Genomic DNA, 23,572 nt, shown 5'->3' on the forward strand with positions numbered 1-23,572 from the left:
ATTTCCTGGACAGAACAGCAATAACTTATGCTCTAAGATCAAGATTCAACAAATGGGACCTCATGAAATTGCAAAGCTTCTGTAAGGCCAAGGACACTGTCAATAGGACAAAATGGCAACCAACAGATTGGGAAAAGATCTTTACCAATCCTACACCTGATAGAGGGCTAGTATACAAAGAACTCAAGAAGTTAGACTCCAGAGAATAAAATAATTCAATTTTAAAATAGGTACAGAGCTAAACAAAGAATTCTCAACTGAGAAATATCAAATGGCACCTAAAGAAATGCTCAACATCCCTAGTCATCAAAGAAATGTAAATCAAAAAACCCCTGATATTCCATCTTACAGCAGTCAAAATGGCTACGATCAAAAACTCAGGTGACAGCAGATGCTGGTGAGAATGTGAAGAAAGAAGAACACTCCTCCACTGTTGGTGGGATTGTAAACTGGTACAACCACTCCAGAAATCAGTCTGGAGGTTCCTCAGAAAATTGGAGATAGTACTACCTGAGGACCCAGCTATACCACTCCTGGGCATAATATACCCCAAAGAAGCTCCAATATCTAACAAAGACACACGATCCACCATGTTCATAGCAGCCTCATTTATAATAGCCAGAAGCTGGAAAGAACCCAGATGTCCTTCAGCAGAGGAATAGATACAGAAATTGTGGTAAATTTACACAATGGAGTACTATTAAGCTATTTAAAAAATGACTTCATGAAATTCCTAGGCAAATGGATGGAACTAGAAGCTATCATCCTGAGTGAGGTCACCCAGTCACAAGAGAGCACTCATGGTATATACTCACTGATAAGAGGATACTAGCCCCAAAAGCTCAGAATACCCAAGAAACAATTCACAGAATTTATGAAGCTCAAAGAGAAGGAAGGCCAGAAGGTGGATGCCTCAGTCCTTCTTAGAAGGGAGAATAAAACACTTATGGGAGGAAATAAAGGAACAAATAGAGGAGCAGGGACTGGAGAAAAGATCATTCAGACACTTCCTCACCTGGGGATCCACCCCATATGCAGCCACTAAACCCATGCACTATTGCTGATGCCAAGTAGTGCTTACTGGCAGGAACCTAATATGGATGCCTCCTCAGAGGCTCTGCCAGAGTCATACTGATACACAGGAGGATGCTTGCAGCTAACCATTGGACTGAACATGGGGACCCCAATGAAGGAGCTAGAGAAAGGACTGAAGGAGCTGAAAGGGTTTGCAACCCCACGGGAAGAACAAAATTATCAACTAACCAAACCCACCACAGCTCCCAGGGACTAAAACACCAACCAATGAGTTTTCATGGAGAGACCCATAGCTCCAGGTGCATATGCAGCAGAGGACAGCATTCTCTGGCATCAATGGGAAGAGAAGCCTTTGGTCCAGTGAAGGCTCATTCTCCCAGTGTAGGGGAATGCCAAGGCTCTGAGGTGGGAGAGGGAGCACCTTCATGGAGGCAATGGGAGGGGAATGGGGAATGGGACTGGGGAGAAAGGGGATAACATCTGAAATGTAAATACAGAGAATATCCAATAAATTTTTTTTAAAAAAGAAAAGAAATGCACTGTTCAGTCAGAAAGTTCTTGGGACTCAAGTTCCTCTAGGGCCAGAATCGCCAACTATCGATGCAAGTTTGTAGGTCTCAGAACCTAAACTGCGGCTTTGGAGGCTTCGAGAACACCAGAGGACTGGAGACAGTTAAATGATGTAGCAGAAGCATTTCATCTCTTGCTGGGAAGTACAGTCCTGACAACAGGAAAAAAGAAATCATACCATGTATGTGTACATGCTCACCTAATTACAGCTTTTAGGATTTTTTTGGGGGGGGGTTGTTTTTAGTTCCTCTCCCCTCGGGCTTCTGTCTGTCAGGGCTCCACAGGACTCAGCTTCTTAATTAATTCGATAACTAATTAGAAATGCTGCTGTAATAGGAGTTTACAAGTAAAGAGAGGAGAGAGAGAGAGAGAGAGAGAGAGAGAGAGAGAGAGAGAGAGAGAGAGAGAGAGAGAGAGAGAGATGTAGTTCAGTGGTAAGGCATTGTCTCAGGCAAAGGCTTGGGCTCCTCCCCATCACCACAGGAAGCGAAGTAGGAAGAGGCCCATGTTTTCAACCTTCAGTATCCATTTCTGTTTCCAGCAAGTAGTTCTGGATGGACCTAGTGACAGCCATTTCTGCACTGTCCTTTTCCAGAAGAACCTTCCCCTCTCAGTGGTGAGAGGGTGTTGGGAAGTAAGCAAGTCCTAACCTGAGACCTAAGTAAAGGACTTGTTGTAATAAGCCAAAAACAGACTCCACAAAAGCATCTCCAAGTTTCACTGGGTGCCTAAGACCATGCTATGGTGGAAACAGGAGATGGATAAATTTTAGTTCATTCTTCTCGGGAATTCTACCAGAAATCTCTAGACAAGCCGGAGGAGTGGGCTCAGGCTCCTGACTTCCTGGCGTTCAGAAGTGAACACAATTGGCTTCCAGCCACTCTGAACACCTATGAGCACTGAGGAGCAGGTGTGTGCTGTGATTGCCAAACTCAGTATCCAGAAAGATCTGAGCCTTTTTAGGCAAAACCATTTAGGCCTGACAAAGCCAGGTTATCACAGGTGGAAGGTAAGGCTGGTAGAGGAGAATACAACGGGTTTTAAAATTTACAACTTTTATGGAAAACCCTAAGCTTTCAAGCAGTTCTCAGGAGTACTTTCAACTAACCCGGTTTGCTTTTTATAGCTGACTTTGAAATAGTTTGGCTCTACTTTATAGAATCAAAGGCCGCTGTGCCAAAGTGGGGTTTAGATATCATAAAGCCAGGACTTCTTAAGAACCAGCTTAAGGTGGAAGTCAGTCGGGAGATGGGCTTTGGAGATGGGACCGAGTTGTGTTCTAGACTAGACTTCCAGAAACTGAACCCAGAGCTCATCAACTAGGCTGCACCAGATTCCCTGATGTACAGCAAGCTGACCCCAAGCCGCAGGCACCAGAGATAAAAACCCACTGGATAATGAAGATGTACCTGGCATTTCAGCTATCCATCGACTCTCCATGAGAAACCCAACCACTGACCACCTCCTACAGAACAAGAGGTCCATACATGGTACTTGCACACCCTACAGTATGCTTGCCAACACAGGCCCTTTGACTGTGGTCATAGATAAGGAACCAGAAGTCGTCGGCACCAGGGTTTGAGAACTCAGAATGACAGTACAGAAGATTCCTCCCCTGGGCTGCAGAAACCACCACATTTGACTGGCATTATATTTATTGCACGAGCTCAGCCAACCTCAGCAAGAAGACTCTGTAACAACTGCCAGCAAGGAACGGCAGAACCTGGACAGTCTGTTCTCTTCTTTAAAACCTCCACTGCCCTTCACAAGCTGGGCAACTTATGGGGACATCACCTGCACACCCCCAGCACTGCTACTTACCGCATGAACAGGGTTGCACTGGTCTATGGGACTCTTGAAATCCGTTCTTAACTCATCGAAGGCGATTATCTGAAACAGAACACACTCTGTCAGGATCCTGTGCACATATGGTCAGTGCGACCACCAAAACCTTCCTGCAGCCCCATAGGAGGAAAGGACAGGGAGGAGGCTGGCCATACAATGCTCACTGCCAAAACTGAAAATGGGCACACGGGTTCATTGTCTCTGTCTATGATGTTTGCATTGAAACGTCCCACATACCTTTTTCTTTTTCGGTCTTTTTTTTTTTTTTTTTTTTTTTTAACATTTTTCTATTCCTTATGCAGTCTATTCAAAGATGTAAAGAAACCATCCGATCGATCCAAGTTTGGTAAAGGCATAAAAATGTAAAACCTCTATCCAATGTTTTGTATTATATTTGGCAGAGATGGCGACCATGAGAAAATAGACATTAGGGGGAAAGGAAGAAAGAAAAGGAAGCTGTGTCACAATGAAAATGTCCAAAGCCTCGGGCAGCGCCCCCAGAAGGCCATGCTTAGTACAGTAGACCCTAGAGGCTCTTCTGGATATAGACTCCAAGCTCCCTGGGGAGCTAGGGTTTCCCATTTGTCAGAGAGTAAGAAACAAAAATGAGGGTAAAGGGTCAGAAACCCTCATCCTAACCTGGCCACCCTGTGTGCTATAGGAGACTAAGTGGCAGGACACAGAGAGGCTTGACCCTGGGACTATCATCTCCTTGGAGGGAGGCTTTGTGTATCCTCATTGAGAAATCTCTTTACAGCTCTAGTTTGGATCTTAAGAGTTATCCGAAAGCCCATGTGTTAAGGGGTTGGTACCCAGCCCCCGGCACTCTTGGTTTTGAGTTTGTTTGTTTGTTTGTTTGGGTGGGTGGGTGCTTTAGTTGGTTGGAGGTTTTCTTTGGTTGGTTGGTTGGCTGGTTGGTTGGTTGGTTGGTTGGTTTGATTTTGAGACAGGGGTCTGTGTATCCTTGGGCTGGCTTTGAACTTACTATATACCTCTAGATGACCTTGAACATCTGGTTCTTCTGCCTCCATCTCCTAGATACTGAGATTTACAGGCATGAGCTACCACAGTCTACTCATATGGTAACTCAGAGCTCCATGCTAGGCAAGCACTCTCCCAACTGGGCTCTATCCCAGCCATTGCTATGCTGGGTAGTAAAATCCTTAAAGAACTGGGGCATAGTGAGTTAGACCTTTTTGGTTTTATTTGGTTTTTAGGTTTTTTCCTTCCTGACCACTTTGCAATGAAGGGGCAAAGAGGTCTACTCTGTCACATGGCTCCCTTCCGTGATGTTCTTGGCTGGCCACAGGCTCAAAGCAATAAAGCCAAGAAACCATAGGCTGAAGCATTTGAGGACACCATAGGGAAACACAAACCTTCCTTTCTTATAAGTTGTTCGCCTCAAGTGTTTTGTCACAATGAGGGAAATACAACTAGTGATCATAAACGAACATGGCCTCCACTAACAAATGAGGAACCCTGGATATGTCACAGCAAAAATGAAGCAAGGAAGGCAGCTTAGCGCCCAGAGCTCCTGACTCCAGCCGCATGCAGCTGGGACTGAGAATCAGCTGAGGGTGAGTGACTGCACCCTGCAAAGCAGTGTATTTCCAACATTCATAAATTCCCCCTAACTTCACCATGTCCACAGGATTAGAGGCTACACCAGCATAGCTTATTTTAAGAGGACGCCACACTGCCTTCGATGGACAGTTGACTATCTAGCCAGGACAATTGTTCTGCTGCTGGGTCCCTCAAGCTGAGCATCAACTTCACTGCACTGACCTCTGACTCTTCCTAAAGCATCTACCCAAAGCCAAGGTCAGTTCAGTCTGCAGGCCAGGCCAGCCCGCCACCTACTCTCTTATAACCCGTGGGCTAAGGGTTTTTTTTTTTTTTTTTTAAGAATCGAAAGGTATCATCAAGAGGAAAATGATGTTTTTGCAACATGTAAAATAAAATGCTAAATTCAAATCTTGGTGTCCGTGGATGGGGTTTTACTGGTTCTTTGGTCCTTCTCACTGTGCCTTTTTGTATTTGTATGCTGTTTGTGAAGACTCTGAGGCAAGAGTGAGACAAATGTATCCACTAACGTGTGTTTTAGAGAAAATAGCTGATCTCTGGTCTATTCCTGTATTTGTCCTCTACGGGGTAGGTACCCCATACAACAGCCACTGACCACATGAGGCTAATATTTCCACTAAAATCGTACTGTTCAAAAGTCAATCTGTAGTCATAGGTTAACTATTTTAAAAAACAAAAACACCAGGGGTCTAGGGAGACAACTCAAGTGGTAAAGTATTCACCATACAAGCACAGGGGACCTGAACTTAACCCCCAGCACCCCTGTAACAGCTGAGAAACATGGTAATGCCAGCATTGGGAAGGTAAAATGGAGGAACCCCTAGGGCTTGCCAGCCAACCAGACTGTACAAATCAGTGAGCTCCACGTTCTGCAAGGGCTCTTGTCTCATTAAGTAAAATAGAGAGCAACTAAAAAGATACCTGTATACATGCAGACACAGATGTATATACACACATGATCATGTACCTCTACACACACATGGGGGGGTGGGGAGTAAGTCTACTATCTATCAAATAACTCGTCTATAAAACCATTCTATTACTGGATAAATCTCTATAGGACAGTGCTGCATTGAAGATACATAGACTGGATCTGAACTCCTCCACAAGGATCCCGTTAGAGCTCATCACCATTGTGATCTCTGACCCCAGCACATCTCTATTCCCCAAGCTGAATATCTCCAATCATTGTTTACACAAAGCAGCGCTGGGTCACCTGGTCATCCAAGTTACCATCTGCTGGTATGACTGGCTGGATGTGTCCGCCCTAAAACGTACCAATCAGAACTGAGATGAGGCTGATCCAAGATGAGGCTGTTGGCACAGAGCGAGAGCATTGTCACCGTCTCTGCTCCCCAAGCCTCTGGGAACGTATCTTGGCTGTGTCAGCCCTGGATCTTTTCCATGGGCTCCAGTTAACTCAGTCCCTCTCATTATACATGAGTATTGTTGGCTTTGGGGACCTCAGAGCAGGCAGTGATTCATTCTTTTGTTCTGATTCATTCTTCCTTCATTGTCCAGTCCATTGGTCCAGTCTTTAGAGACAAAACCTGCCTCCCATCAATGTATCATGGTAAATGTAATATCCTCAGCATCCACATCTGTATCCCTCTCTGTAGACTGAAAACAGGACCATGAACAGGACTGCCTTCTGCTATGCTGCTCCTAATCTCAGTTACAAACAGGAGGCAGGACTGAGGACCATTGTCCTGTCCTCCAACATGAAGGAGGCTGACTATAGCATTTTCTGGGCCTGGCATGTATATGGTTAGAAAGACAGTCAAGTCCCCACATTTTGATCCTGTTTTCACCCCAGCCTCATGCCTGAATCTCTGTCCCTGTATAAGCAAGTGCAGACAAGTGGACCTGGGCTGACTGGATCAGGAATGGCTGGCTGTAGAGCACAGCGGAGAAAAAGTTGGTGGTCTTGAGATGCTCAATTCTATGCCTGGGCCCTGACTTGAAGGAAGGTGGAGACAGGAGAGCAGCTCATGCCAGTGAGCTCAACCCATGAGAACTATGACTTGGTTGTTTTCTGAGATGCCCAGGGTCTTCAGCATCCCCGATAACCCAATGTCACAGCTGCATCTGTCTACTCAGTTGATAAAAAGTCAGGAGGCATCTTTTATACTCAGGTCCTGTGCTGGCCACTTGGAGATACTAAATTCTACAAGATTCAGCTCCCAACTTCATGATGTGCCCTGGCTGTGGCAGTTGGGGGACAAGCACATTAACAGGCCATTGTATGAACCAAGGGCCAGAACCAAGACAATCACTATATTCCTCTTAGGGTCACCAAGGCAGGGCTGGGCCATGCCCTGCACAAAGGGGCATCATTTAATCCTTGGAGGCCTATGAAGGGGTCTATTATTGCTCCCATTTTAGAGTTGGATAATGATACCAAACGTGGTTAAAGGACTCTCGTGCCAGAATAGAAATCAATACACTAAGCCAGGCAGTACTCATGAGGTTGCTCCACGGTACAGACAGGACCAAAGAGGTGAAGAAACAGGAAGTGATGATCAGATGGCCAGAGAATGAGCACAGGATCCCAGAGGAGAATTTAGGGCGTCCTCTCCCTGTCCAGATCATACGCAGACTCCTCTGTCCTGCCTCCTGCTTGTGTCTGAGAATAGGGACAGCAGAGGGCAATCCTCTCCAAACCCTATGAGTGTGAGAGGCACAGGATGCTGTGATAGAATGCAGCTAGACAAATGGCTATATTATGTGTGTCCCAATAATCTATTGAACCATATACCCAAACAGCACTAGGTAAACTTGAACTCCCGAACCAATGATGAAGTCACACCAAACCTCATTCATTTTTTAAATTTTTAATATTGTAAAATTTACTTTTAGTGAGAAATCCTTAAATCCCAACAAACACACAGACCTATGAGCATGCTCTGCCAGTAATACAGGGTTACGATTGCTCCCCAGCCCCTCCTCTTGACTCCGAGTTAGCTCCTCTCCCACCCCTGACCTTGTTTTCCTGCCTGGCATTCACCAATGTCTGCCTCATCCCTAAAACTTTACCATTGCCCAAACATCACAAAAATAGAACCATAAAACCTGTAGGATTTTCAGACTGCTCTCTTCCACATGACAGTGTGTTGAAGATTAGTCATGGTGTTGATCATATCAATAACATGTTTCTTTTCTATGTTGAGCTGTACTCAGTTCTAAAGAGACGCTAAAGTTCATCTCTCCAATTCACCTGCTGGAGGATATTTGGGTTGTTCCTAGATTTTGACAACCGTAACTAGAGCAGGTGTGAACAGTTTGTATAAGAGGCGTCTGTCTTCCCAGGGTGATGAGGAGAGAAACTGCTAGATGACTTGATAAAGTGTAAGTCTAGGTTTGTAAGAAAGTGATAAGCTTTTTCAAAGGACCGTAACAGTTGTGCCAAATACCACGTGAGAGTTCCAGGCATGACACATCTAAGTCAAAAATTACTCTGGTGCCTTTGCTTAGCCATTTCAACAGGTATGTGGATGAAGCCACTGGGGTTTCAATTTGCATTTCTCCAGTGAGTAATGACACTAGAGATCTCTTAGTTACCATCTGTGTGTCTTCTTTGGTGAAGCACATGTTTAAATCATTTGCCCCTTTTGTAAAAATAAAAATAAGAATCTGTTATTATATTGATGGCTTCTTTTCCATACTGGGGTTGAGCCCAGGGGCTCGTACGTGCTCACACAAGCTCACACGTGCTCACACATGCTCACACATGCTCACACATGCTCACACATGCTAAGTAAGCACTCTACTACTAAGACCCATCTCTAGGCCATGCTTTTCCTTTTCTTTTTTAAAAATTTGAGACAGGGTTTTGCCATGCAGCCCAGGCTGACCTTCAAACACCAGAGCAAAAGTTTTTATTGTGACACTTGACAACTATTCTTTTATGTACCCCATTTTTGTCCCTCGACCTAAGAACTCTCATGGATCTAAAAGTCCTTGAGGACACAGAGACTTTTTCACTTATATATATTGTTCCTAAACCTGAACATTTCTCTGTGGGAAAATTTGAACCTCAAGTTTAATTTCAAAAATAGATTTAGTATTACTCTGACTGTCTTGTTCCTATTATGTGAGCTCTGGGCGCTTATTGCTTCAAGGAACTGCCCTGTTTGATCCAAGGTGTTAAATTTAGTCTGTTCAAGCCAACTTGGACTGTAACTACCCAGCCACCACCCACCCCCACCTTATTTTTTCTCACCAAACATATGAGTGAGAACAAGAAAAGGCAAGCAGGGCCAGCACCAGAGCAGAGAGAAGATAGACAAGAAACAAGTCCCCAAGATTCAAGATGGCCAAGGTGTGCAGGACCCTCTGAGACTGGACCCTGCTAGAGAACACAAGTAAGACTCTGGGGTAGGAAAGCAGAGACCTCTCAGGAACTACTAATGAGAAAAGGAAAGAGACATAGATGTTGGGACCTAGTACAGCTCTGAGCTGAGTGCTATAGAATCATAGCACTGTCCCAGATGCCACTGGAGTCATGGCCCTGCGCTACCCCATGGACTTGGGCCTCAACAAGAGCCACAAGGTGACAAAGAATGTCAACAAGCCAAAACACAGCTGGTGCAGCGGGTGCCTCACCAAACACACCAAGTTTGTGTGGGATGTGAGCCAGGAGGTATGCAGCTTCTCGCCCAGGCACCATGGAGTAGTTCAAAGTGTCCAAGGACAAGCGTGCACTCAAGTTCATCAAGAAGAGGGTGGGCATGCACATCGATGACAAGAGAGAGCAGGAGGAACTGAGCAATGTTCTGGCAGTCACGAGGAAGGTGACGGCCAAGAAGGATTGGTGCATCCTCCCCCAGTAAACAATTATTCCTTAGAAGAAGAGGGAGGAGGAGTGGGGAAGGAGGAGGAGGAGGAAGCTACCGTTTAGGGCAACCAGAAAGAAGGGACAAGGAGGAAGAGGGCACTACACTGACACTGAAAGCTATTTTTGCAGTGTTGAACCCAGGCCCCAAGGCAGGCTCACTCTTCTCCAAGTGCCCCCAACACACAGATGACTATAGAACAAAGATGGTGGCCAAATGAAGCCCATGTGTGGAGCCTCCCCAGAACCCATGCATCAGTGACTGCTTGTGTCTGCCCTAAGTCTAGTTATCCTTCAACCAGTCCAGCCTGAGCATCAGGATGCAGGCATCGCAGAATCAGCTTGTGAGATAGGGAAGCACAATTGCTCCAGAATATGCCTTCTGAAACAGGTAGTCTGCTAAACATAGTAAAGGAGTACTACCACAAAACCTTGCCACAAGATGGAGAAGTGACTGGCATCTGCTAATGAGTCCCCATGCTGCCCATCAGAGGTTAGCATCTGGAGGATGGGTCTCTGTGGCATCTTCTCAGTGTTTGCCATGGTGTCCCTTATTTTGAAGCTGCCCTGCCTTACATTCAGACCATCTTACCTGACTGATGTAGTTTAATCTGCAGAACTCTGGGTATGACAAGAACTACTTCTAGGACATAGTACAGAAAGCAGAGGACTAGTGAGAGTTTGAATGACATTCTTAACATCACAGGATGAGTGAGGAACAGACAGCCCATGCCTAGATATGAGCCTCAGCCAGCCAGTACTCTACCCAGCATGCTGTGCCCACTCTGTGACTTGAAAGGGTAAAAGAAAGTGTTGAGCTAGTGAAGATGGGGAAAAATATATATCTTGACTGGATGCCCAGGATTCTCTGGCACTGTTCTTTAGCTCTGAGAAACAGCACTGAGAAAGGAGGTAAGGTCCTTTGCCACCACAGAGATTATATATAATCAGGAGCAAGGAGATAATTAACAAATAGATAAGAAGATAACAGAAAATGGTAGGTTTGGTAATGATGATAAAACAGTTGGTATAAGGGAGCGAGAGTGGTCAAGGAGGGTTTCTCTGAGGAAGCACCACTATGCCAAGAAAGATCTAAGCAGCTAGGAAGCCAGGCATAGAAAGAGCTGGTGATGATCTGGTTTCACTTCTGATGCTCTGTGTGTGTGTGTGTGTGTGTGTGTGTGTGTCTGTGTGTGTCTGTGTGTGTGTGTCTCTGTGTGTGTGTGTGTGTGTGTGTGTGTGTGTGTGTCTGTGTGTGTCTGTGTGTGTGTGTCTCTGTGTGTGTGTGTGTGCTATCCAACAAAAGGCAACATAAGCAAGGGAAGAGTTTATTTGGTTCACAACTTCAGCTTACAATCAATTGTTGTAAGAAATTCAAGGCAGAAACTTAAAGCTTCATATCCTCAGTCAAGAGCAGACAGAGCTCAAACACATGGATCCTTGTTGCTCATAGCTTTCTCCTCTCTTACTGTAGGTCTGAACCTCCTGCCTAGGGAATGGTGCTGCCTAGAATGAGCTGGGTCTTTCCACATCCGTTAACAATTAAGACCCCAAATTCATGACCATAGGCCAACCTGATCCAGATAATTCCTCATAAGACTCTAGGTTGCGGCTTATAGGAATGGCTCAGACATTAAGAACACATATTGATCTTCTGGAGAACCCAGATTTGATCTCAGCACATATGTCGTAGGTCACAAGTGTCTGTAACTCTATATCCAGGGTATCTAATACCCCTTTCTGGCCCCCACAGGCACCAGCATACATATGGTACACAGACATATATGTGGGCAAAACATTCATAGACATAAGATAAGAATAAATAAATCTTTTTAAAAAATAAACTTTTAAAGACTCCAGCTTGTGTCAAGTTGACACTGAAGACTGACCCGTGCAGTTACAGAAGAAAATTCCAGAAAAGTTAGCTCTGCTGTAAGGAGGATAAGGCTTGTCAGGTGGGAGACAGAGAAGGACCAGCAGGGAATGATACAGGCTGTGACAGGACAAGTCAAAAACAAAGCCTGGTGCAGAGACACAGCAGGAAGGGGCCTCACTGCAGACTTCACATGGAACTGTGTGGGATGTGGCTTGCAGTGACTTTCTGGGCTGGCTCCATTTGTTTTTCACACCACCTCTTTCTGACAACAGCTGCACAAATAGAACTCCACCTGGGGAGTGGGAGGGGGTGTTGAAGACACATGAACAAGCATGAAGTTGTACAGCAGTGGATGCTGGGTAGTGTACAGAGACCACATGGAAAACACATCACGAATCCAGCAAGTCAGACTCAAGAAACCAGAGCACAAGTTTGGACTAACTGGAGGGCAGCTGGGCACTGGGAGACAACATTCAAAGAGTTATGACACATGAGCTCGGATCTTATACCTCTAGAAACTCAACCTACACCAGTGGTTCTCAATCTTCCTAATGCTGAGACGCCTTAGTACAGTTTCTCAGATTATGGTTACCCCCAGCCATAAAATCGTTTTCATTGCTACCTCATGACTTTAATTTTGCTACTATTATGAATCATAATGTAAATAGCTGTGGTTTTCAGTGGTCTGTGATGCCTGGTGAAAGGGTTATTCAACTCACAAAGGGGTTTTGCAACCCACAGGTTGAGAACCACTGGCCTAGAGGAATTGAGTTCTACATACAGAGTACTGGTGTATTGGGACCATCAAGGACACACACTTGATTTCTTCTTGTTATGGAATAAATGCTGACCCCAAAACTTCATGTCCACCTGAAATCTCAATATATAACCTTATTTAGTGTCATTGCAGATTTAATTAGAAAAATTGAAGTCATACTAGAGCAGGGGCCCTAAGTCCACTAAGAATATTCTTATGAGAGACAGAACTAGACACACAGAAGCCAATCATATAACATAAAGGACAAAGATCGTCTTTAAGAATGGCACAGCTCTCAGCCAAGGGATACCAAAGACTGTGAGGAGTTGCTACTAGCCAAGATGTATGTATTTATTTTATGTATATGAGTATATTGTTGCTATCTTCAGACACACCAGAAGAGGGCATCTGATCTCATTACAGATGGTTGTGAGCCATCATGTGGTTTCTGGGAATTGAACTCAGGACCTCTGGAAGAGCAGTCAGTGTTCTTAACCACTGAGCCATCTCTCTAGCCCCTGCCACTAGCCAAGAAGGGTCCTTTAGTGCTATGGCCCAGCCCTGCCTTGTCTTCATACACTAAGCTTTCAGAGATGAAAGTCAGCCCTTGTCATAATCTACCTAGTGCATAAGGAACTACTACAGGGAACTGATGTACCTGTTTTCAAAATACCAAAAGCATCACACCCATAATCTGATTCTGAGTTTGGGCCAATGTTTAGGAATAAAATGGAACCCACCCTTCTGTCTGCTGCTCCTGTACATCTGACATCCCCACCACCAATACCCCACGTTTAGTCCCATGATCCTCTGACCTCCTTGTGCTACCATAACAGTATAGATCTAAAATGTCTTCAAAGGCCTTGGTCACCATCCTATGGTGCTATATGGTAGAAGCTTGAGGAGGTATGGCCTGGTAAAAGGAAGCTACATCATTAGGAGGTGTAGCCTGGTGGGAGGAAGTTACATCATTAGGAGGTGTGGCCTGGTGGGAGGAAGTTATATCATTAGGAGGTGTGGCCTGGTGGGAGGAAGTTACATCATTAGGAGGTGTGACCTGGTGGGAGAAAGTTACATCATTAGGAGGTGTAACCTAGTGGGAGGACATTAGGACATGGCCTTGAAGGGCATATTGGTGGGATTCCAGCCCTTCATACTTTTTCTCCCACTTTCCCCTGCCCTATCTCTCTTCTTTCTTTCTTCTTTCTTTCTTTCTTTTTTTTCTTTCTTTCTTTCTTTCTTTCTTTCTTTCTTTCTTTCTTTCTCTCTAGGCAAGCAGCTGTGCTCCAGAACACCCTCCCCACAGTGACCTTAAGCCTTATCACAGGTTCCAAAACAAGGCAAGAACTGACCACAAACTGAAACTCCCAAACTATGAATCAGAAGTTCCCTTCCTTCCAGTCAACCACACCAGACATTTTATGACAGCTAAAGAAAGTTAACACAGCCACAACCACTCTATGGTCCCTTCATCTACCATTCCCTCAGACACACCTCCCATATGCCCCTCCTGTCATTACAAGCAGAGCTGCCCTTAGCCTCTGTAACTTCCATCTTTGCAGGTACTTTAAGTCCCCACCTGCCCATCACTAGCTCCATGACCTTGAATATACCCTTTACCTCCCCAGACTGGGACTTTTTTGTTTATAAACTGGGAAGTTTGATGTTCCTGCCTCAACTGGCTGCAGGGAGTGTGATGAGGCCGAGCCTGTAGCACCGTACAGAAATGAGGACTCTGCTAGATATGAGTGCGGACTCCCACTGTGTCCACACTGAGGGGGCAACTCCACAGGGAGCTCAGCAGGTATGTGAGTCACAGGGTCCCTGCTGGGATTCAATCTCTGTCTCACTGACTTGTGCGACTTCAGGCAAGTTTTATTAACCTTTCCAAACCTCGGTTACCTCAAATATAAGGAAAGGACGATAATAGTTCCTACCTCAGGGCCACTGCAAGGAGCAAAAGAAATGATGGGGATTGGAGAGATGGCGGATCAGAAAAGTGCTTGCTGTTCTGAAGTGTTTGCCATGCTAGCATAAGGACCCACTTGAAATGTTTTCATTTGTATCCATGCCCACTCACATATGCATACATATACACATGAAAACAGGGGGGAGAGGAGAAGAGGAGGAGGAAGTAGGAGGAAAGAAAAGAAGGAGAAGAGGAGGAGGGAAAGGAGGAAGATGAAGAGGAAGAGGAGAAGGAAGAGGAGGAGGGAGAAGAGAAAGAGGAGGAGAAAGGAGGAGGGAAAAAGAGGAGGAGGGAGAAGAGAAAGAGGAGAAGAAAGAGGAGGAGGGAGAAGAGGAAGAGAAGGAGGAAGAGGAGAAGGAAGGAGGAAGGAGAAGAGAAAGAGGGGAGGAAGAGGAGGAGGAAGAGGAGGAGGGAGAAGAGGAAGAGGAGGAAGAAGAAGAGGAGGAGGAGGAAGAAGAGGAGGAGGAGGAGGAGAATAGATATAAAGTAAAGAGACCCAGAGCCAGTTCTCAATAGGTAATGATGCCACTTTTTTAACTAGCTGCTGCCCTGCAGATGCTTTTCCCCATACGTCTGACCATGAGTCTTCACTCCTGGTCTCAGGTAGACTCATCAGCTCAACTATCTGAGTCCAGTAAAAGCTGTCACTGAGGATAAGTATGGGTAAAAACCCAGAAGAAAGCAGGTAGGTGAGAGAGACTGCAGGATTCATTCACCCTGTCACGGGTGGGGATTAGAATCAGCAGACAAACTAGCAAGAGACATCTCAGCTGCCCTGACCCTGGACCAACATGGAGAATGTAAACTGAACACAGAACACATTGGCATTTTCAGCCACTGTCTGGGCCAGACTCTGCAAATGCAGCTAGTTCTGATGCTGTGTGCCATCCGTGCCTTTGCGGGTTGTTCAGTGACCAGCAGACAAAGATAGCTCAGAGCCCTGCGTGTCCAGGACAGATGCCAAGGGACAGGACCCTGGCCTGAGTCCAGCGTGGCTGATTTGTAACACTTCACAGAGCCATCCTGCCTCCAGCCAGCAGCCACCAGGTCAGGGAAAACCCAAAGAGATGTAGATAATGAGGTTGGCTGTGTACACTGGCTCGTTAGCAGAGGTGACCCTGCCACTGAGCGGCAAGAACAAGAGGACAGGAGAGCAGCCTGTAGGGCCCTGAGCCTCTCTGCCATGCTGCCAGCCTAAGGAGCCCTTCTCTATCCAACTCCAACACTACAGAGAGAGGCCAAGCAAGGCCCTCTCCAACCCCAGGCCTGCAGCGTCTGCCGTCCATAAAGAACCCAGCCTTGTTTATGCCTGCGGGTGCTACCCAAGCACTTCCACTAGGAGAAGAACATTCTGCAATGGTTGCGTCTCTTCTGATGTGTCTGTGTTCTGGGGATGTGTGTTGTGGATGTCGGTCCATTTTCGGTCTCGGATATTTTAAACACATTCTCTCCCCTGTCCCCTGTGGTTCTTCTCAGAACAAGAGTCAGGCCGATATTGCCTAGAGCTCTGTACATTCTGGTTTTAAGTCTTCCTCAGCCCTGGGACATGAGTTCCTCCAACACACAAGGTTTTGCTTTGGCTGAGAAGTTTTAAGACATTGGTTAGGCCTCCCTTTCCTCAAATGTGGGCGTCACAGCCATGTCCTACGACGTCCAGACACCACTTGATCCTCTGTGTGCTTAGTGAGCACGTACTATGTGCTGGCTCTATGCTCAGAGTGGCAGGTGATGACAGGACAAAGCTCCTGGGAGATGACAGGAGTGGAGCAAGGTCTGTGTGTCTGTAACAGGAGCTAAAAATGGGAGCCTGGAGCAGAAGGAACGAAGTTCTCAGAGAAAGTATCTCAGTAGGGATAAATGGCGGCACAGGGCTTTGGACATCCCAGGGTCCCAGAGATCATCCCCAAGGGTAAAATCAAAATCCCTTCCAGCCTAGAAGAAGTTGCTTCAATTTTTGGCTGTAACATCAAGAATATCAAACCTCAAAGTGGAATAAACCCCCAATGCAAAAATTCTTCCGATGTAAAAAATATTCCCTCTGGAACCTCCAGGATCCTGTCACCACTGATAAGAATTCACTGATGGCTTTCTTGCTCTGTGCTTCTCTTCATGTTAGGTCAACAGCGGGCACCAGCAGCCAAGGGGGCCCCTAAGGTTACCTGTTCCTCATTCCAGTGATGCTGGACTGTGGTTTCCAGTATCTGTCCCTCATGAGGCTATGGCCCCTTCAGGAGATGACTACCCTCCCTACACACACACACACACACACACACACACACACACACAGACACACAGAGAGGCAGACAGATACACACACAGAGAGACAGACAGACAGAGGCAGACACAGAGACACACAGACACACAGAGAGAGACAGGCAGACACAGAGAGAGAGAGACAGACAGACAGACACACTGATACACAGACAGACACAGAGAGACACAGACACACACACACAGCATGACATTCTGATAGCAGTTCCTTCACCCTTTCACACTGATGGGTGTCCGTATGCTATTCTTGATTGTCAGAATGATTGCATTCAGATGCCCCAATGACTGATGTTGTCAGTTTGAATCTGAAGTCACCTCGAAGACAAATCTCTGGGCATGCCTGTGAGGGAGTTTCTAGATTAAGCTAATTAAGTAAGAAGGTCTACCCTAAGTGAGCGTCACCATTCTTACCAGCTGGGTACACGGCTGAGCCAGGAAGCAAATGGAGCACTAACATTGCTTACCTCTGCTTCCTGACTGCGAGTGCGCATGACAGCCACCTCGAGCCACTGCTTCCTTGACAGACTGCACAAACTGTGAGCCAAAACGAGCTGCCCCTCCCTTGGGTTGCACTGATTGGACATCTTATCACATAACAAGGCAAGTCATAAATATAAATGCCCATGAGACTAGAGAGTGCACTTCTGCACATGTCTGTGGGTACTTTCCTGAGATTAGCTATCTTCAGTATGGGTGGCACCATCCCCTAGGCTGGGATCCAGAAAGTGCCCATGGCACAAGCATCTTTTCTCTCTGTATCCAGCTACCATGTGAGCCACTCTGCTACACCACAGTCTCCTTGTTGCAATGGACCAAACCCGCTAAAGCTGTGGCAAGAGGAAGACAAACAGGATGATAACAGCTTCCTCACTCTTCTCTAAACAGTCCGGCACTACACAATCCCCAGGTACTCCTCTGTGTGGTACCATTTCCTACTGGGATCCTAACTGATACCTAAGTCAGTAAGACTAAATAAAGCCTGGGCTCAAGTTACCTTCCCTAAATAGAGATGGTTAGTAGATCAAGTCGGCTAATCCCAAGAATGGAATTAGCTTGGCCTAGAAAACTTCCAAACAAATGCTTTTTGTTGCAGTGCGGTCATTTGGCAGAGGCATTAACAAAGAATAAATCTCAGCAATGTGCACCTGCAGAACGTCTGTGTTTGAACGACACTGCTTCCTAATGAATTCTGCAGAATGAATTATCTGCTGGATGTTCCCACTACAGGAAGTAGCCTACTGTGCCATAAAGAGTTACTGAACTTCACCAATTAAATTTTGCAGGACATTGGCTGATTCTTGTTTTAGAACCAGGTTTCACACAGAGTCTAAAAATAAGTGTCTCTTGGGGCCCCTCTTGATGTAAGATAAAAAAAAAAAAAAAAAAAAAAAAAAAGGAGCCTTGTAGCCTTGTATGGTCAGCATATAGAAGATCCTGCTTATTCAAATTATGTAAAAAAAAATAAACTCTCTAATGAAGAAGTGTGAGTGGGCATCATCCAAAAGTCACTTGGAATCCATAAGCTTGGGTTTCAAAGGCAACACCATGGCCTTCCTTTGTTCAAGCAGCACAGCCGGCCTGCTAGGACACCACACTGGCTCTGGGAGGAATGTCAGAAAGCAGAAATGAGGGCTGGGTGCAGATCATCAGTTCAGGACCCAGTGTGAGCCGGGCCCTAAGCATCACAGCTGAGAACTCCTGCAGCTTAGAGTTCATAGAGCAAAAATTCGAGAGACGTCGGTGACACGTGCTTCCTTAATAGATATGTTCATGGAAGAGTGTGTAAAGGTGATCCACAAATATAGAGAAATTGACTGGGGAGACGTCTCAGGCAGCAAGACACGGAGACTGAGCCTCAGGGACGTACATAAAAAGCCAGGCATGGTGGCACACGTTTGTTAACCCGGTGCTGAAGAGGCTGATTCAGTAACTGTAGGGGTTTGTGGGCCCGCCAGCCTAGCCTAAGCAATGAAAGTCAGGTCTTTGTAAGAGGCCCAGTCTCAAAAAGCTACATGGGTAGATCCTGAGGAATGACACCCAAAGTTGACCCTTAGCAGGTGCCCACACATTCATATATAAAAGCTTCCAAAAAACACACTAAATATGTGTATGTGTGTACACATGTGTGTGTGTAAGATTTATTAGAGGAATACAGAAACTTTAGGGGAGTCCAATTTCTGCCTCATTCCCAGTGTCTTGGCCTTCTCAATATCCATGTAACAAGGCTGCTAAAACCTTCCCACATCCATGGCGCCTTAGGCACATTAGGGAAGAGAATGCTGGACCTGCTAGACCAACCTTCATATGATACTCCAAGGCCCCTGAGCTTAGCTGGCATCCTCAGAAGACCCTGGGCACAAAGAGCAAGCTACCCCCCAGTGTGGGGCTTGTTTGCTGAAACAAGAGCCTACCTGTCAGGGCCAAGCTCCACTCAGTACCTGCCTACCTCTCCCATACAGGCCTGGCCAAGCTTCTCCTTGCCCCTCCTCCATCCTTTTTACATTGGCTAATTGGCATTCAGCAAGTAGCAAAGCAACTGAATACCCAGATGGGACCACCAAGCCCTTGGTAGCACTTCCCCCTGCTGTGTTTGCCTCACTCTCATCAGACCTGTTTATCAGACCTGTTAGACTGGCTTCACAGAACACCCAGGTGACAGCCAAGGGTTCCCCCAACAATGCTGCCCCCCTGATTGATTAGAGTCCAGCGTCAGCATCTTCCACTCCCCTCCACCCCCATCTCTCAGAATAGCACACAGAGAAGGGTCCGAGAGAGGCCACAGGCCAGTTATCTGCTACCTCACAAACCTCAGAAGTCACAGGTCAGGCTAGCAGGCCAATTCTTGCTTTGCAAAAAATATTCAATAATGTATAATCACCTTGTTGAGAGGCTAAGGAATGCAAATGAGCTGGCATTGAGACCTAGCATACAGGAAGGCAGAGTTTGTTATGGGAAAGTCACTCTTGGGGAAGCAGAGAAGAGAAACCTCTCTGTGTTGGTGAAAAGAGGAGGTGATTGAGCCAACAGAAAGAAATCCCATAATGCTTGTTGTTAATGGCGAAAGCATGTCCTTCATACAGTAATTCCCTGATGAGCATCTGCCCCATTGGAACACAGGCTATGCTAGATAAGGATGTTATGTCCAAGCTCTTTCTACGATAGGAAAACAGCAAGAATGTCTATCAGTCAGTATACACATGACTGAACAAGCAATGATGGTCCTAACTATGCTGTACTATGCAGCCCCAAGTCAGATCTATTCAGTTAACTGAGCTATGATTCTATGGGGAAAGCAGGGTGTGGAGACACAAGCATGTATGCTTGCATATGATACATGAACTCGAGAAGTATGTGACAGGTCACCTCCCCCCTCTGAGCATGGGCAGGGCACTGGTCAGAGGGAGAGGCAGGTGCCAGGGCTGGGGGATGTGGATAATTAATAACAAAACCACAAAAGTGGTTTGAAAGTAGTGCTTGAAGGCAGTACATTGAGCTCCATAGAGACAGCGAGGGGCAAGCAAGAGCCAGGCCGGCACTGGGCAACTCTGCCTCACGGTGGAAACCCAACTAAACATGGGCAAAGGAGATCCTAAGAAGCCGAGGGGCAAAATGTCCTCATATGCATTCTTTGTGCAAACCTGCCGGGAGGAGCACAAAAAGAAGCACCCGGATGCCTCTGTCAACTTCTCAGAGTTCTCCAAGAAGTGCTCAGAGAGGTGGAAGACCATGTCTGCTAAAGAAAAGGGGAAATTTGAAGATATGGCAAAGGCTGACAAGCCTCATTATGAAAGAGAAATGAAAACCTACATCCCCCCAAAGGGGAGATCAAAAAGAAGTTCAAGGCCCCAATGCACCCAAGTTGCCTCCTTTGGCCTTCTTCTTGTTCTGTTCTGAGTACCGCCCAAAAACCAAAGGTTAGCATCCTGGCTTATCCATTGGTGATGTCACAAAGAAACGAGGGGAGATGTGGAACAACACTGCCGCAGATGACAAGCAGCCCTATGAGAAGAAGGCCACCAAGCTGAAGGAGAAGTGCCAGAAGGATATTCCTGCCTACAGAAAAACCTGATGCAGCAAAAAAAAAAGGGGGGGTGGTCAAGGCTGAAAAGAGCAAGAAAAAGAAGGAAGAGGAAAATGATGAGGAGGATGAAGAGGATGAGGAAGAGGAGAAAGAGGAAGACGAAGCTGAAGAAAAAGATGATGATGAATAAGTTGGTTCTTGTGCAGATTTTTCTTGTCTATAAAGCATTTAAACGCCCTCCTCCCGTACACAACTCACTCCTTTTAAAGAAAAAAAAAATGAAATGCTAAAAAAAAAAAAAAAAAGTAGTGCCTAAAAACAAGTACATGGTATGACTTCTAATTGCATGTGTGCGTGCATGTGCATCCATAAGACGGTTTGCAAAGGCGTGGACCCCAGGACACTTAGCAGAGGGACGCTGAGCAGCTTCCCCTGCCAGCCCTCTGCAATTTTACAAAGCCAATTATTCATACAATCAAGAAAATATGCCCAAAGCTGCTTTATTAGTTTTATATTCTTTTTATTCCACTCATGTCTAACCTGTTGCAAATTCACGACCCCAACCACAGGAGCCATGTGGAAGCAGCTGCTCTGGCCCTGAGCTTGGCGCTGTCCCCTCTGACCTGTGTGTGCTCTTTTCCTCCACCCCCCACATTCTCTTTCCTTTCCTTCCCCTCTGCCTACATCTCCTCCATTCCTTTCTCTTCTCCTCCCCACTCTCTTTCCCTCCAGCCCATCTTCTACAGAAAGGGGAGCCTCCTCTGCACAGCCTCACAGAGCCTTGCAGCTTGTTCCAGTGAATACACCAAGTACTCGTGTGTGTGTGTGTGTGTGTGTGTGTGTGTGTGTGTGTGTGTGTGTGTTGTGGCTGATGTGTAGTGTGTGTGATATATATGTATGTGTGTTGCATTTGTGTTTGTTGTGTGTGTATTGTGGAAGTGTATGCATGTATTGTGTTCTGTGCATGATTTACATATGACTATTGTATATGTGTTGTATTGTGTATTTCGGGTATTTAGGTATTGTGATTGTGCATTGTGTGTAAGTGTATGATGTAGTCTGTGTGGTATGTAAATTATTATGTCTACATGCTGTGTATGGTACATTGTATATGCATGTTATATGTGTTTTATTTATATGTCTTCTGTGTTATATGTATATTGTGCTATGTTTTTATTGTTGTGTGTTGTACATATATATTATTTGACTTATTGTGTATATTGTGTGACTTATAAGGGTGTTATGAGTGTGCTGTATGTATTGTGGGTATGTTTTGTGTTATTTGTTTTGTGTGTGTTCTATGTGGTATATATGTATGTGTGTTAGGTGTGTTTGTTGTATGCTGTATATATGTATACTTTGTGTATTTGTGTTGTGACATATATTTGTTGTGTGTTGTGTGTAATATGTATGTATGTGTATATTATGGGTGTTTGTTGTATGTTATTTATATATTGTGTGTTGTGTGTGTTGTTTGTGTGGTTCATATAAATATATATACATATACATATATGTATGTATTGTGTTTTATATGTATGTGAGTTGTGTTGTGCATATTTTGTGTGTGCACATGCAAAAGTGAACACATAGGCTTCCTATTGGCTCCTTTCCATTATCCAAAGGTTCCAACCTGACCTAGTGCCTTAATGTGTCAAAACCATATCATCAACAGAAAAGCCCAGGGCCCTCTCCATCACCTGCTATGGAGCTGGGCTCTGAGGAAGCTACACTAACATCTGCCTTTCAGAAGCCTTGGAAAGCCCCCCTCAAAGACAACAGGTCAGTTTGCTATTGTTTAAACTGGAGCAGCTCTTCCTTCCTTCTAATGCCTCCCCACCTCTGCCAACTTGAGCCAATATAACAGCCCAGGACCCCAGAAGCCCAAGCAGAGCCATGCCCAGGCCATCAGGGCCAAGGCAGCCGCCTTGGAGGGAACAGAGCTAGGCTATTTGGTCCTGGTGCTCATTTTCATATTCTTTTACATAAATTTACATGTTGGCCTCAAGGGGGAGAGACTTTAAGAATTTAAAATCAAATTAGTTTGTGCAAAGACCTGATGCTACACACTCGGTCAGCCTTCTGCTGGTCCGAGCACTAGAAGATTCTGTCTCCTCTATAATCTGGACCCTCAGCTGAATAATGGAACCTATGGGTGTGTCTGTGAGGATGGCTCCACAGCCAACAAGTTATACAAGCTCTAATCTAATAAACTATGGATCCTGAGGTTGACTCCTTACATGGTGGCATTAATGGGACACTGTGAAAGGTAATGGTTGGGCCCAGATGGGGAAGTAGCTGGAGGCCTTGTGCCTTGTCCTGAACTTTGCATGCCTTTCCCCGGCCCCCTGTTCCCCCTCCCTCTGCTTCCCGCCTGCTAAGAAGTGGAGAAGCTCCTGCACCACATATTTCTGCCCCTGTGATCCTCTACAAAACACCAGGGGCGAAGCAACCATGGACTGAACACTCTGAAAATGGGTAAAAATAGAGAAGTCCTTCAAGTTGTTCTCAGGCACTTAGGTTTTAGTGATACAAAAATAACCAGTATACTCTTGAAAAGTACCAGCATCCTCAGTTACGCAGTGAGACTCTTCCTAGCTACCTGGTCACTGGAAACTGCTTCTCAGCCTGGGAGGTGAGCAGAGGGTGTGGGCAGTGTGGCCACATGCCTGGTGGGGGATTCCTCACATGTAAGACCCTCAGGTTGCACACAACACTCTGCTTTGGATATTGAGCACTCTGTGCCCAAACAAGATCTCTGCCACAGATAATTGTGCCTAAGATCTGCCAGACAGAAAGAGCAAAACTACATC

At 45.7% G+C, this 23,572-nt stretch overlaps 1 protein-coding gene and 2 pseudogenes across 5 annotated transcripts in view; 2 read left to right on the forward strand and 1 right to left on the reverse strand.

Moving 5' to 3' along the window:
- CNIH3 (cornichon family AMPA receptor auxiliary protein 3) overlaps positions 1 to 23,572 on the reverse strand; it is a gene marked incomplete at both ends in the record, with an annotated part of 102,240 nt that overhangs the window by 49,630 nt on the left and 29,038 nt on the right. For all 3 annotated transcript variants that reach the window (XM_080923636.1, XM_080923637.1, XM_080923635.1), the window contains one exon: positions 3,427 to 3,495. In XM_080923636.1, coding sequence (XP_080779762.1) covers positions 3,427 to 3,495 — 69 coding nt within the window. The remainder of the gene's footprint in view (positions 1 to 3,426; positions 3,496 to 23,572) is intronic.
- Positions 9,539 to 9,866, forward strand: LOC308435106 (large ribosomal subunit protein eL36-like; annotated as a pseudogene). Its single transcript has one exon. The product of its transcript is annotated as a large ribosomal subunit protein eL36-like (transcript).
- On the forward strand, positions 20,315 to 20,952 carry LOC308435112 (high mobility group protein B1-like; annotated as a pseudogene). Its single transcript has one exon. The product of its transcript is annotated as a high mobility group protein B1-like (transcript).

This window comes from Micromys minutus (assembly GCF_963924665.1).
Source record: "Micromys minutus genome assembly, chromosome: 1".
In the NCBI taxonomy this organism is placed as follows: Eukaryota; Metazoa; Chordata; class Mammalia; order Rodentia; family Muridae; genus Micromys; species Micromys minutus.